The sequence below is a fragment of the Ptychodera flava genome, chromosome 7 (assembly GCF_041260155.1).
Source record: "Ptychodera flava strain L36383 chromosome 7, AS_Pfla_20210202, whole genome shotgun sequence".
NCBI lineage: Eukaryota > Metazoa > Hemichordata > Enteropneusta > Ptychoderidae > Ptychodera > Ptychodera flava.
This window is the reverse complement of record NC_091934.1, coordinates 7,462,723-7,477,043: the sequence shown is the minus strand read 5'-3', so window position 1 is coordinate 7,477,043 and position 14,321 is coordinate 7,462,723. Positions and strand designations below refer to the sequence as shown.

General features: G+C 36.8%; 1 protein-coding gene across 2 annotated transcripts in view; it reads right to left on the bottom strand.

The window, feature by feature from the left end:
- Nucleotides 1-4,263: 4,263 nt before the first annotated feature.
- Nucleotides 4,264-14,321, bottom strand: part of LOC139136682 (sulfotransferase 1C4-like) — a 14,564-nt gene continuing 4,506 nt past the window's right edge. Inside the window, exons 4-7 of one of the 2 annotated variants that reach the window (XM_070704469.1) lie at nt 13,749-13,881; nt 7,568-7,662; nt 6,688-6,847; nt 4,264-6,044 (exon numbers count right to left, since the gene is read on the bottom strand). In XM_070704469.1, the coding sequence (XP_070560570.1) occupies nt 5,935-6,044; nt 6,688-6,847; nt 7,568-7,662; nt 13,749-13,881 (498 nt within the window). In that variant the 3' untranslated portion in view covers nt 4,264-5,934. Of the gene's footprint in view, nt 6,045-6,671; nt 6,848-7,567; nt 7,663-13,748; nt 13,882-14,321 lie in introns of both variants that reach the window. The other variant, XM_070704470.1, reaches the window with a different exon arrangement.

Here is a 14,321-nt window from a genome sequence, read left to right as displayed (position 1 = left end):
CATTATACAATCACAGACAAATAGTATATACTGTCTGGAATCGCTGCATGCCTTTTGTTCCATGGTCGTCTCGGTAGACTATTGGCTTTTCATATTAAAATGAGCTTCAAAGGTGTTAAACATTTTGGAGGCTTTGTTTGTGGTTGATAATTACACAAGATTATGTGAAAAATACGACGAGATGGCATCGTACTGCCAGTCGCGTAGCAACCATTGAAGCATCTTTGAACTATGACGAACAGTAATATATTACTATATTAGGTTAACACAGTAAATTTATAATAAGTTTTTCAGACAATTCTCTTTTTATCTGTCTGTCTATCTGTCTGTCTGTCCCTCTCTGTCTCTGTCTCTCTCTTGCCCTATCTCCATCACAACAAATAGATACAACACGTAGCTATCTAATCTTTAATCAGACGGGTATAGTCCCGCATTGTCCATTTACAGCAACTCAGTAGTAAACAGCAATACAAAATATGACAGTGGACAGTGTAATATAAGTGATTCATCGTTTATGCAACGATACTCAGTATAAACAAAAGTTATGTAAATACACACACCCTGGCTTGAGCGTGTGTGAGTGGACAGTGCCATACCATGGGATGATGGTCCCTTCCATATCACATGATGCAAGCTCCAAGCCTGGAGCTTTTTCCCATGATCCAAATAACATGGGCAACTTCCTGTACTATTGTTATCGTTTTTTTTGTAATTAATCGCGCTAGTTATAAATGGCGAAAATAGCTTTTCCAGGGTAAGTGACCACAAAGCTAGCACATATGTAAACATAGGGCCAAAGTCCCTGAAGCTACTATAGACATGGATACAAAATTAAGTATTTCCTGACTGTATGAAATTATCTCACTAAGGTCATCCAAGGGACTTGTAAACCAAATATTAAAGCTGTCTGACCAGCCGTTTTGAAAGAACAAGCAACTCAACAGTTGACAGAGCTCTGCTGTGTTATGTAGAGAATAACCTTTTGTGACACATGTATTGATGGAAGAAGGTGGATATCTTTGATTGACATTGTAAGTGAGTTCTGTTGAATAAGTTGAGACTGTACATACTCAGAGAAAGCACACTGAAGAGACAAATGTTTGAAACTTAAGAAGTTCAAGGTCATCAAAAGCATTATAAGGAATCATGTAACTTTCATTGCACTGTTTACACAGATTGCATAATTGCTATAAATAGCACATGAGGATCTTACAGCCTGGCTTTACCATAAAAACCCTATCACTTTGACCACTCTTTAATTGACCACTCTATTTTTTTCCTCAAAAAGTTATTTTATTTCATCCTTACCAAGTCAACCATAAATGGAAATTAGAACTTTCCTTTCTCTATCTCTATTGACTATTTTGAGCAATTTCTTTTAGATAGCATACAGGTCACAATAAATGACGGTTCAGAATATGTCAAAGTTGGGATTCAGGAAAGTTGCCTTTACATGTTTTAATCCTCCAAGATGGTAAGCATTTCACTATGAACTGTCAAAAAAATTGAACTTTCTGATAATTCTACACTAAAATTATTTTGGCTTTGATGATTTCCTAATTAATTCAATTATTTAAAATCATATTAATTATTTTTTTCTGGGTGAATTGATAGGGTTTATACAGTACAAGAATTAAAGACAATGTAAGTCAAATTTTGACCAAAAATGACAAAAAAATTCCTTAAAAATACACATTTGCATATTTCATCACAATTTGAACAAATCTAAGTTGGGTTACCCCTAGGGACCTGTATACCAAATAACAAAGCTGTCTGACCAGCGGTTATGAAGAAGAAGATTTTTTACCAAAAACACCTTTTTTGGCATTAATTTGCCTATTTTCAACAATATCAAAAAATTAAAAAAACAGTTTCTCAAATCATATTTTTCATCTACACAACAAATATCAAATCAGTAAGTGCTGCGGTTCTCAAGATATTTGAGTGGACGGACGCCTCACAAACGGACATACATACATACATACATACAGACTGACGACGGACGCCGGACGGATACCCATCCCAATAGCTTCTATAGACTATAGTCTATAGTAGCTAAAAATCATCCTTGGTGAACTTTCCCTTTAAGTAATCTACCAGGATAAAGGCGTCAAGGCCATGAGGCCTTGGTGGCAGCGTTACCTGCTAGGTATGGTACTGCACACCAGACTGACCTATCCTGTGCCCTGGTGTAAAATCAGAGTGAGACGTAAGGACGAGCTTTTACCTGAGTCAGCAGGCGACATTAAGCACTTTACTCCTAAATGCTTTTTGGAGTAGTGGATGTTGACTAACATATCCTATTAATGGGCCTGTGTCGGTTTTGACTTCTAAAAACTTTAAATTAATAAACAAAGTTGTTTTTCTAACATTACAGTTGGCTTCGGTGATTGGTTTGACTTTACCCTTTATTCATTTACTTTATTTTATTTATACACTTTTATTTGTACACTTTTATTGAGCGGCCGAATTACTTTACAGTAATTTTCATCGGGGCTCTTTAAACCCTTGGTTGATTGAAAAATGCATATGACAATGACGTGCTGTTTTTGAAGTATGAAGATATGAAAAAGGTATGGCATAAAATAAAATAAATGAATAAAGGGTAAAGTCAAAACAATCACCGAAGCCAACTGTAATGTTAGAATAACAACTTTGTTTATTAAAGTATTTAGAAGTCAATGAAAACCGACACAGGCACATCAATAGGATATGTTAGTCAACATCCACTACTCCATAAAGTATTTAGGAGTAAGTGCTTAATGTCGCCTGCTGACTCAGGTAAAAGCTCGTCCTTACGTCTCACTCTGATTCTACACCAGGGCACAGGACAGGTCAGTCTGGTGTGCAGTACCATGCCTAGCAGGTAAAGCTGCTACCAAGGCCTCATGGCCTTGACGCCTTTATCCTGGTAGATTACTTAAAGGGAAAGTTCCCCAAGGATGATTTTTACATATGTGCTAGCTTTGTGGTCACTTACCCTGGAAAAGCTATTTTCGCCATACCCGTCCGAGTAAAGATTAGATAGCTACGTGTTGTATCTATTTGTTGTGATGGAGAGAGAGCAAGAGACAGACAGAGACAGAGACAGGCAGACAGAAAGACAGACAGATAAAAAGAGAATTGTCTGAAAAACTTATTATAAATTTACTGTGTTAACCTAATATAGTAATATATTACTGTTCGTCAAAGTTAAAAAATGCCTCAATATTTCAATTCAATCGAGCAGATACTTGCCTGATTTGGGGTATGATACCACAAAACGATCGTCTGGCTTTATCTGGAAGATCTATGGCTTTTTAAGTAATTCCCTTCTCACAGGGAAATATACCCCTTTAAATGTGTATTCACCGGGTACTCGATAGTAGTCTTGATTTAGCTTGAAAAGTCCGTCATGTTGCACACCATTTCTTGCCAGAAGAAAATTTTATTGCTTTTCGTTAGGATGCTCGCACATCAAATAGTTTTGATGATAAATGGTGTCAAGCAAGAATGTACTCTGTCACCTAAGCTTTTTAATATTTATATGGGCGGTTTGAGTCTACTCTTAACAAATTCGAATACATGCTGAATATCGGTGGTGTTATCATGCAGATGATATCTGCTTAATTAGTCCTTCTACAAAAGGTACACAGAAATTTAAAGATGCATGTACTTGCTATGGTCATCAACATCAAAAAGATTAACTGCATGTGTATTTTTCCCAATCATGGTAGGATTTGTAAAATTCCTTCTGTGTATCTTAACGGTATTAAAACATATGTTGTTTCTATGATAAAATATCTTAGTTTTATCTTATCTGATCGCTTTGGAGATGATGATGACATCGATATAGACGAGATATGTTTAGATCTCAGCAAATATGTTGATGAGAAATTTCTGTGTGTGTACGTTGCATGTTAAATGCGTTCTATTTAAAGCCTATTGTTACCAGCTATATGGAGGGCCACTCTGGAGTAATTACTCTGTGGCTGTTATGCGTAAATTGAAAGGTGCATACAACAAAGCTGCGCGACTCTTATTGGGGTATGAAAAACGGAGCAGTGCGAGTTCTATGTTTGTAACAAATTGTATCAGTAACTTTGACGCTCTAATGCGTAAGCAGATTTACGGTTTGAGACAGCGGCTTTTGAAAAATAGTAATACAGTTGTACGTATATGTGACTAACTGTACTTTAAATCTTATAAAGTTTAGGTTCGCAATAAGCTTCTTTTTGTTTGATTGGTTGTCTTTCTTTTGAAACAATATGCAAGAGAACAATTAATTTTTCAAAGAGTGTCTTTAATAATCTTTCACAACATTTATATGGACTATTTTCAGGTGTATAGTACAATGATTTGGTACAATTAATATCAACACACTGAGTGCGATTTAAAACTAAGATAAAACTGAAACCAGTTGAGGGCATAACCAGAAATACCAAGAGGTCGCATAGACGATTTAATAGAATATTGTGATATACGGTATCAAACGCAACAGAAAGATCAATTAAAACTAAGAAAACATCAAGTTCTGCGTCCAGTGCTAAAAATGTCATTAGTAACCTTTATGAAACAATCTCTGTACTATGCCCAGGTTTAGAAGCAAGAATTGGAACTAATTCGGGATAATTGGATAATGAATGTCGGTTTAATCTGCAAATGTAAGCTCATCTGCTTTTCTTTTTAAGTAATACACTTGGTTGTATAAGTAATTTGTAATATTGCATCATTCAGCTATAGTGCTTCTAAAACTTTTGAGAAATTTCAAACATATGAAGATCCAATTCTCCCAAATTAGTTCTATTCGTGTTAAGCAGATTGTAATGGATTATGCAGTGTGAATGGCTTACAATATAATTTGTCAACCTACTAGCAAAAATACATAACAATACCTTTGATGAAAATGATAAATTTGACACAGGAGGAAAATTTTTGAGAATGTCATGATTTAAGGATGTTTTCTTGAGAAGAGGCTTGACAACGGTATGTTTTAAGTCAGTCGGAACGACACCGTCACATAGGAAATCATTACAAAATCAAGTAATATAAGGTTAAAAAAACGTCTATGATATAAGACTGCTTCAAGATCTTTGTAGGAATAGGGTCAAAGCAACAGGTTGACGAAGGAATGGTATTTTCAACCACGTCAACAGAAGTAGGTTTCAATGAGGCATATCGACACTCTGGCATCAGGTCGGAGAGCGGTCTGTACTCAATTCAAACTTAGTGACTTCACGCATTCCGGAAAGAAACGAGCAAAGCAGTTTGCTAATTCGGAAGGCTCATCATCCATCGGCAATGGAACTGATGCACGGAACTGACCAAGACACTGTTTAACAACTTGAAACAGTTTCTTTTGATCACCAAAATGGTGCAATCACTGGCCATCGTCGCGTAGTGACTTCGTTTAGCTTTCTCAACAAGGCGAACAACATTAGTCGGACAAGTCCTTCCAACGTCGATTTTCTCACAGCCCTCTATCTGCTTTAATTTAGTTAGTCATCCACGTGAAGGGGATGTCTACTTGGAACAAGCCTCACACAAGTTGGAGTATTGACGATAAGAATTATCATGTTTCGTGCTATTCAGTATGTCAAATTTCTTGACACGTCAGGATTAGACTGGAAATGAATGGATGACGAGACATCGTGGCAAATGAATTTGCGGACAACGGTTTGATGTTTCTAGATATCATTTGATGTTTTGTCGAGGAACAATTTGATGTTTCTAGATATCACTCACTAAGATTGCTTTGTCTTCCTCTTTTTATGGTATTAAATATATACAATTAAGATAAGTTAGAACAGTTCTTCCCTGACACTGATATCTTTTTGTGATTGAGTGACATATGTTAACACCAAGTAATTATAAACTATAATCTCAATGACATAATTTCAGTATTTAAGTAAGAGGATTATTGTAATCCCGATATGTTCTTGCTCAATCTGATAATTACTCCCAGTCGAATGTCAACCTAGAATCCTTCATTCTTTCGTTGTACACTTCGTCGAATGCTTCATTTTCAGACACGGTAAAATAATTTTTCCAATCGCCTACGGCACCTGAAATGAAAGGAAAAAATAAAATAAATGTTTGTGTGTGTTTTACTTTTGCAAAAGAATCAGCAATCAATCGAACAAAAGAAATGTAGTGAAGGAATATATTTACATATATCATGCGATAACATACAAAGCGATCAAAACAATCATAAGAAATAATAAATCAATAAAAGGAAAGAAGACCCAAATTACATTTCAATTAAGTTGATACATAATATGTATACATTAACAACAGTAAATATAATGTGAAGTAAAGGTTTTAATAACTGAAGTACATGATTGGTTATTAGCTTATTGTATGGGAAACTGCAACAACAAAACAAAACGAGTCTACAAAAGGTAATCACCTTACGACTCAGTTTTGTATAATAAACACAGCCAATTTTGTTAGATCTAACTTCAATTTTCAACGAGGAAAGAGCCCAGTATCCCAATGATAAGGCAATAATTTAGCTAGTGTAATGTAAAAATTGCATTCCCAAGCTCAATTTCACTCTGGATCACATAATCTAGCGTACTATTGGTTATTACAACTGAAGACATTTTTACATAAGAAAGTGATCAATCTTCTTTGAAACTTGCGACTGTCTTTAAAAAGTACTTTGTATAGTCTTTTCGCACAAGTTGCACCGTTTGATGGGTTTACCTTTCCTTAGAAATGGCCTTCCTTCAACTTCTTCAAAGTTGATGAGTTTGCTCATCTTCATTCTAGCAAATGAACATCTTCCCGTTATCTCATCAATGATCTCATCACTAAGGTCACAGTTTAAGTACTCTGCAATCTTCACCGTTGTTTCACTTGGATTCTATAGAGAAAAATATATGAAATTCCTATTAAACAATAGAATATATTGGCCGCCTTACAATTCAGCAGTTTCAGCAATGTTATGACTGTGCTGTATTTAAGTGAGGAAGGGGACAACTTAAGGATTTTGAAGTGTCTGCAAAATCCATGGACTTTAAAGGAGAAATGGCAGAAAATGTCGTTGTTATGAATGCCACGGTGGTAAAACTTTCACAAAAGAGCCGTTTTAAAATGTATTCAAAAGTATTACCACATTGTCATATTTCAGGTTAACTTCGAGAATATTTCTTTCACTGCAAAAATACTGACTCAGCGGCGTTTAAGAATGCTTCAGACAACTAAATATACTTTATCTGCATAACTTTTTTAGCAACTCACTTAATTTTTTATACATCTTAACACTCTATGAAAGGGTACATTCTAGAATTCTACACAGAAAGGAAATACTGTACTCCAGTCTCAATCATCTCTTTACATCATAAGGGCTACAGTTTGTCAAAGCGATGTGAGCTGCATAGAATTAAAGGTTGCTTTGCACTACCGCACAACAGGCCGTACAAAGAGAGATCGGGTTATCAATTTTTCCGAGCCATATTTCTTTTCTTCTCATTTCTACCTTCAACATTATTCAATTTTATAGAAAATGGCAGCATTTCCTTTTTTGCGAATACCATTCACGTCTCTCAGTCATTTTGCATCACCAGTGAAAGCGATGACTTACTTTTTTCATATCTTCGTACTTCAAAAACAGACCATTGTTTTCTTCCACGTAGTTATACCAACCAAGTGTATGGTCAAACCAATCACCGTAGACAACTAACAACATAAAATGAAGATAGACGTGTATGGACATGAAACGACATTATGAAAGAGCCAATATATATATATATATATATATATATATATATATATATATATATATATATATATATATATATAGATATACATAGACCCTGTTATTCCCCCAGTGTGACATCAAAAAATAGTAATACGGTTTACAGGATTTCCGTATTCCCCTACTTCTTACGTTAGAAATAGGGTAATACGGTCGGAACTTTTTTCTACTGCTGTACTGGTAGGTTTTTTGTCGACAGCATTATCGCCTGACTTCTAAATTAAAATAGAATAAGCTTGGGCTCTGAAGAATTTTGGCGGAATTAGGTTATCATAAACATATGACGAAAAGCTAAAGCTACATATTGAATGCGATGATAGTGACAGTTTCTCTGTTTCTAAATGCCGTAAAATTAAAAACTCTGCTTCTAGAAGTACATGTAAATCGCTGAGTCACCTGCCAAAATTGACTAATTTATATCATTTATCACTGAATAGTAAGAAATGAATACACAAAAATCCACAAGTAATATTGTCGAGCACAAGCAACTGATGAAACTTTTAACATCGGCTAAGGATTTCCTAATTGACGTTGAATTTCAGTAGGGGGCTTTATCAAGGAGGAATTAAGACGGGAGTTTACTGGCGAAGCGTCATCGAGTCCGTCGTGCGTGTACACCTCGATCCGAGCCGCGGTACGAGACGAAGTGCATTCATATATATTTACCTGACACAAGCGATAACCAGCTGGCCCGAATGAACATGAAATGGAAAACATCAAATATTTCGCTCTTCTACTTTGTTTAATGTTAAGTTTATTGTTTTGTTACATTCATAATTACGTCAAAGTTCACAGTATAGAGCCAACCCCAAAAATTTCAAACAGTATGAGCTGAGAACTGATTGATCAAGCCGCAGCTATGTTAATTGTCACTGCATCGTACTCCACGTCATTTATTAATTTTCACAGGTGCACTAACGTTGCATAAGTAATTGACAACAACAATGTCATGTACAGTTAAATTGGGGTTTTATTCACATGCTGTTCTAAAAACCAAGATTTGACATACTTTTGAAACGACAGGGACAAACTGACGACTTCATGATCACAGGATTCGATCGTGCAGTACAGTACAACTGACCATGGAAAAACAAATCGCCGATGTGTACGGTACGGCCACTATAAATTTCGAAGCAATTTTTGGCAGTATCACTTCACCTTCACATAAAAGCTGCATCTGACGATACTAATCATCGTCCTTTCACCTATCCTCGGTCGTGACGGCAAATTTTGCGAGAATATCCGTCGGAGAAAGACCGTTCAGAAAACTTCAGCATTCTCACTGAGAGCGCGCGTCCGTTACCCGAATCAGCTGAAACCGAACAACTTAATCCGCTACGCTGACACAATAAAGGTCCAAATTTCATCGCGCGGAAAAGTAGTTTTTATCAGGAATAAAAATGAGTGGGCCTATGCATGTGATAGAAATATGAGCTTAATCTCCCAGTATTCCTCACTTGTGTGACGCCATCGAAGACACGTGTTTCCCCCTACATAGCTGTATCCCTCCCCTCCTACCGTCTCGGAGGGATACTGCTGCTATGTTGGGGGAAACCCTCGTCTTCGATGACGTCACATGAGTGAGAAATACTCGGAGATTATTTATACATAATCCCCCCCCGGCCCCGTATTCCGAACGAGTGTGTCTGCGTTGCGGACGAGTGATTCCCCGTGCAGCGGCCGTATCCCTATCACATACATAGACCCAGTTTTCCTTGAATAAACCTTTCAGATATGATATCCCACACTAAATGCCGAGGAAAAAAGATAGGGACTATTTGAAATAAATTCCTGCGCTCATGTTATGCGGTCATGGTTGGGTCACAGCTGACTTGACCGCGCTCAGCTGTTCATGGCCACGCCATAGTTCACAAGTACTTGGAGCACACTGAGGCTGCTCTTATGGATAATAACAACTCTCGTTGGGGGTATTCTGTGCGAATCAAGCGGAACAACGAAAGACCAGGTATCGTTTAACACAAGGTATTTATTTGATTTATACCATAACATCAATGTCAGTGAAAATTCATCGATCAAAATAACAATAACAATGACATGCGAGTGAAGCGGGACGGCACCATTACTCTGTCACGTTGTTACCGAGAACAGATATCAATCGCGAGCATATTATATTTCAAAAAATGTCGTCATTGTTTGAACACCATTCAAAGAACACTGCTTTCCAAACTTTGTATGAACTTTTGAAAACTTTGTTTGAGGAAATTATCAATTGTATAATTTATATTTTACGAATAAAAACTAACTCGTTTAAATGTAATTAACAACGGTGTGCGGCTCGAATTAAAAACTCAGTACTACGAATGTCCGGAACCTCAAAAGCACTTCCATGACAAGGTAATTTGGGAAATTTATGCATACTATCATGCAATACAATAAATACAAAATGCAATTAATTGAACATTCAAGTTCACTGAAAATCCTGCGAGCTATCGTCGCTTTGAGAGAACAACACAGCGTTTCTTCTGATGCGTCTGTAGTCAGGAGAAGTATCGTCGCTGCTGTCTGAAATGACGAACGCTCTTCGCTTCCTTGGCTCGACTCGTTGACTGCTGCCAGATGCTCCGGCAACGTTGATGTTGATGTTAAACTTGCAAATTGTCAAGGTTGCTCTAGAAAACATCCCTGCTGCTGCAGCTGTCACGGTACTCTGTCTTGGGTCATCGTCGACGCTCCTTATCATGTTGTTGGTGGACATCGACAGAGGCTCGACAGCAGTAGGAGACGATCGTTGCGGCATTGGCATCAGTTGATTTCTGGGGTTTTCGGCGCCCGTCAAAATATCTGACATTACTTCCTGTTGATTTAAAGAGTTTACGGCGTACGAACTGGACAATTCTGTGACCAGAAAGTTGCATTATTTGGGTCGGAGGAATACCATACTGAGTTTCTGGATTGCTGTCTTTCGTGCACTGTGATTCGTTTTGCGCCACTTTATTCCGGCTCGTTCTGTGATGGTTTTCACGATACTCTCCATTTTGTTTTTGCCCATCGGTTGTCGTTTGTACCATATCTGGGTGGTTGGCTTATAATTTATGGCCAGGTAGAACGGAGAATGTAATTCGCACATGTCATCTGGGCGATGGTCTTTATATATTTTGTAGGTTTCAACGGGACAGATACTCTCGTCTTCAACAGCGAACATTTTCGGTGCGTACGGACGAACGTTACCATATTGACCGCTCCTGGTTTTGTTGTCACGTTCGGAAAACTCAAGATACTCGCGACCCGCTGTTGTTGTTTTCAGAAGTATGTCACCCCAACACAATTTTCTGTTTTCGTCACAAGCTCGAAACCCAAGGAGCTTGGTGTTATTCTACCACACTGTGAATAAGACCGATTCTGGATTGTAGTTACCGAGTATTTTCTTTTCTCGCATAAGTTTAATGTCATCGTCTGTCAGTGGCTCGGCGGCTCGAGATTTATTTCCTTTGCCCTTCGACTTAAGATCGCAACGCTTCGCTCTGAGTGCATCTTGAGACACCTTAAAAACTGTATCCCTACAGATGGAATATCGGTAGCCTTTCTCTGAAAGGTAACGATCGATGCCTCGTTGGTAGCTGGTTAAAGTATCGGGTTCGTACTCACTGCCATCACTCTGTCGGGCTCCGATGAAAAACTTGGCAAGGTGTTGATCCAGAATTTCTGGTGGCAACAAATAAAATTCTACTTGACTGCACTCGGTGGCCTGCAAAAAGCTTATGAACTGCTTGACTGATGTGTTGGTGGCTTTAACTGTGTTTTTTCGGCGTTGATTTGCGATGAATCGGTCAATTTCTTCACCACTGACATTTACGTGACGCTGCTCCGTTGCTGACATTTTGTGTTGTCCGCTCGATCGTCAAAAAGTGACAGCAGACTACAATTTTTCCCGCCCGCTCATAAATTAATGAAAATTCTAGAATCAGCCGTATTTTATAATTTACACGTGTATTTTAATACCCCGTATTTCCCTAAGCTTCATTACCCTCCCATTTTTGCGTCTCGAGAAATTCAAAGCGGTGTTCATCGTGTCCTGAACAGCTGATTTTGTTTGTTTACGTTTGTTGAAAGTAGTCCGGGTCCCATATCCACCACATGTGGAATATGGATTCATCGTAGTCATATACCTATAGTGTGACGTCATACTATAGGGATAACTGGGTCTATGTATGTGATAAATATATATATATATATATATATATATATATAGATATAGATATAGATATATATATATGTTATATATGTTCTACGTGTGCATGCGTATGTATGTGTGTTTGTATGTATAAAGCTGTATAAACATAAACCATCAGTAAATCCATGAAGATATGCAGATAATTTAAATAAACTCAATTGTAAGAGCACCGAGACAACAGATTAAATAGCAAAATAGATAGACGAAAAATAAAATGAGCATACATACATACATACATACATACATACATACATACATACATACATACATACATACATACATACATACATACATACATACATACGTACGTACATACATACATACATACATACATAAAATGAGCATACATACATACATACATACATACATACATACATACATACATAATAATATAATAATAACTTTATTGCCATATGCATACAAAGCATTGGAAATTGCCTTTTCACATGCGCTCACAAAAGACAAGACAAACCGAACATACAAATAAAATTATACATACTAAAAATGCTGTCAAAAACGCTGATAAAAATACAATTATTGAGCAAAACCTTAAAAACAATGGCGCACAAAGCTAGGATTGATTTAAAATGCGTATTGCAGATGGATAAAAACTATTATTAAAGCGGACCGTTCTCGTTTTGATACTCCGATATCGCCTACCAGAGGGTAACAATGTGAAAAAATTGTGAGCAGGATGACTCGAGTCGTTGATTATTGCCTCAGCTTTGCGGGTAGATCTTGAGTGATAGATGGATTGTAAAGATGGCAATTCTGCCCCAATGATTGTTTGTGATACACGTACAACACGTTCAAGAGCATTCAATTCATTCTTAGTGATATTGTTGAACCAGATAGTGATGCCATATGTTAAAATACTTTCTATTACAGAACGATAAAAGTTGACCAGGATAGAGCGATTCATACCAAATTTCTTTAAACGTCTGAGAAAATAGAGACGCTGCTGTGCTTTCTTTACTAGGTGTTCTATATTTTCATGCCATGACAAGCCATATGAAAGTTGAACACCAAGAAACTTGAAAACAGTAACGATTTCAACTGCACTCCCATTTATGGTAATTGGGGTGTGGGTAAAATGTATTCTCCTAAAATCGATAATTATTTCCTTGGTTTTGTTTACATTGAGTTCAAGATTGTTCACATTGCACCAATCAGTTAAATTTGCAATTTCACTTCTGTATGCAGACTCGTCATTTTCAGTTATTAAACCTATGGCTGTTGTGTCATCAGCAAACTTCACAATAAAATTATTAGCATACAAATGAGTACAATCATAGGTAAAAAGAGAGTACAGCAAAGGGCTCAAAACGCATCCCTGGGGAGCTCCCGTATTTAGAACTGTCGACGAGGAAAGGTGGTTATTAATTTTAACAACCTGTGGTCTATTGCTAAGAAAGTTTAAAATCCACCTGCACATGGAAGTACTAACTCCAAGGTCGACTAATTTACTGACAAGCTTGGAAGGAATAATTGTATTAAATGCAGAACTGAAGTCGATGAAGAGCATACGTGCATAAGAGTTGCGATTGTCCAGATGAGATGACATACATACATACATACATACATACATACATACATACATACATACATACATACATACATACATACATACATACATACATACATACATACATACATACATACATACATACATACATACATACATACATACATACATACATACATACATACATACATACATACATACATACATACATACATACATACATACATACATACATATGCATACATATATATGCTTTAGATTTGTCAATAGATTATAGAAGCAATATTTACCTTGACCGTTCACAAACAATTTCAGATAACCTGAAAAATCTCCCTTGTAATCCCCATACAAAGATGGCAGTGCTTGGTAGAAATGGTAATACGAAACAACGGTATCTTTCGGGTTACGGGCAACAAATATTACCTGAAAATATAATCATTGTCGATGCATCAGTAATCGCATCTTATAAATGATTTTAAATATTCCGACTGTCCATGGCATCATTGACTTGCTTTTGGTTCTTTGGCTTGCCATGTATAGAAATTCAGAATATACTTATGAATTGTATACGATCTGTGTCTCACAGGGGAAGATTGGCAAACAAAGAATTGACAAAATAAAGAGATTCATATTATTTCAAGGCGAACTTGATAGTTTGTACAAAAAAAACAACGTAAAAGAAATACTGTATTCATCAGGGATGAGAAACGAATTTTATATTTTTAATAAACAAAAAAATGTAAAACAACTTTTGTATATATCGGGGAAGAGAAACTACCTATGTTGGTGACTAGGTGATCGTGCAAAAATAAACCCTGGTAAATCTCCATACATTTACTCGCAAACAGAACGTTGGATGTATG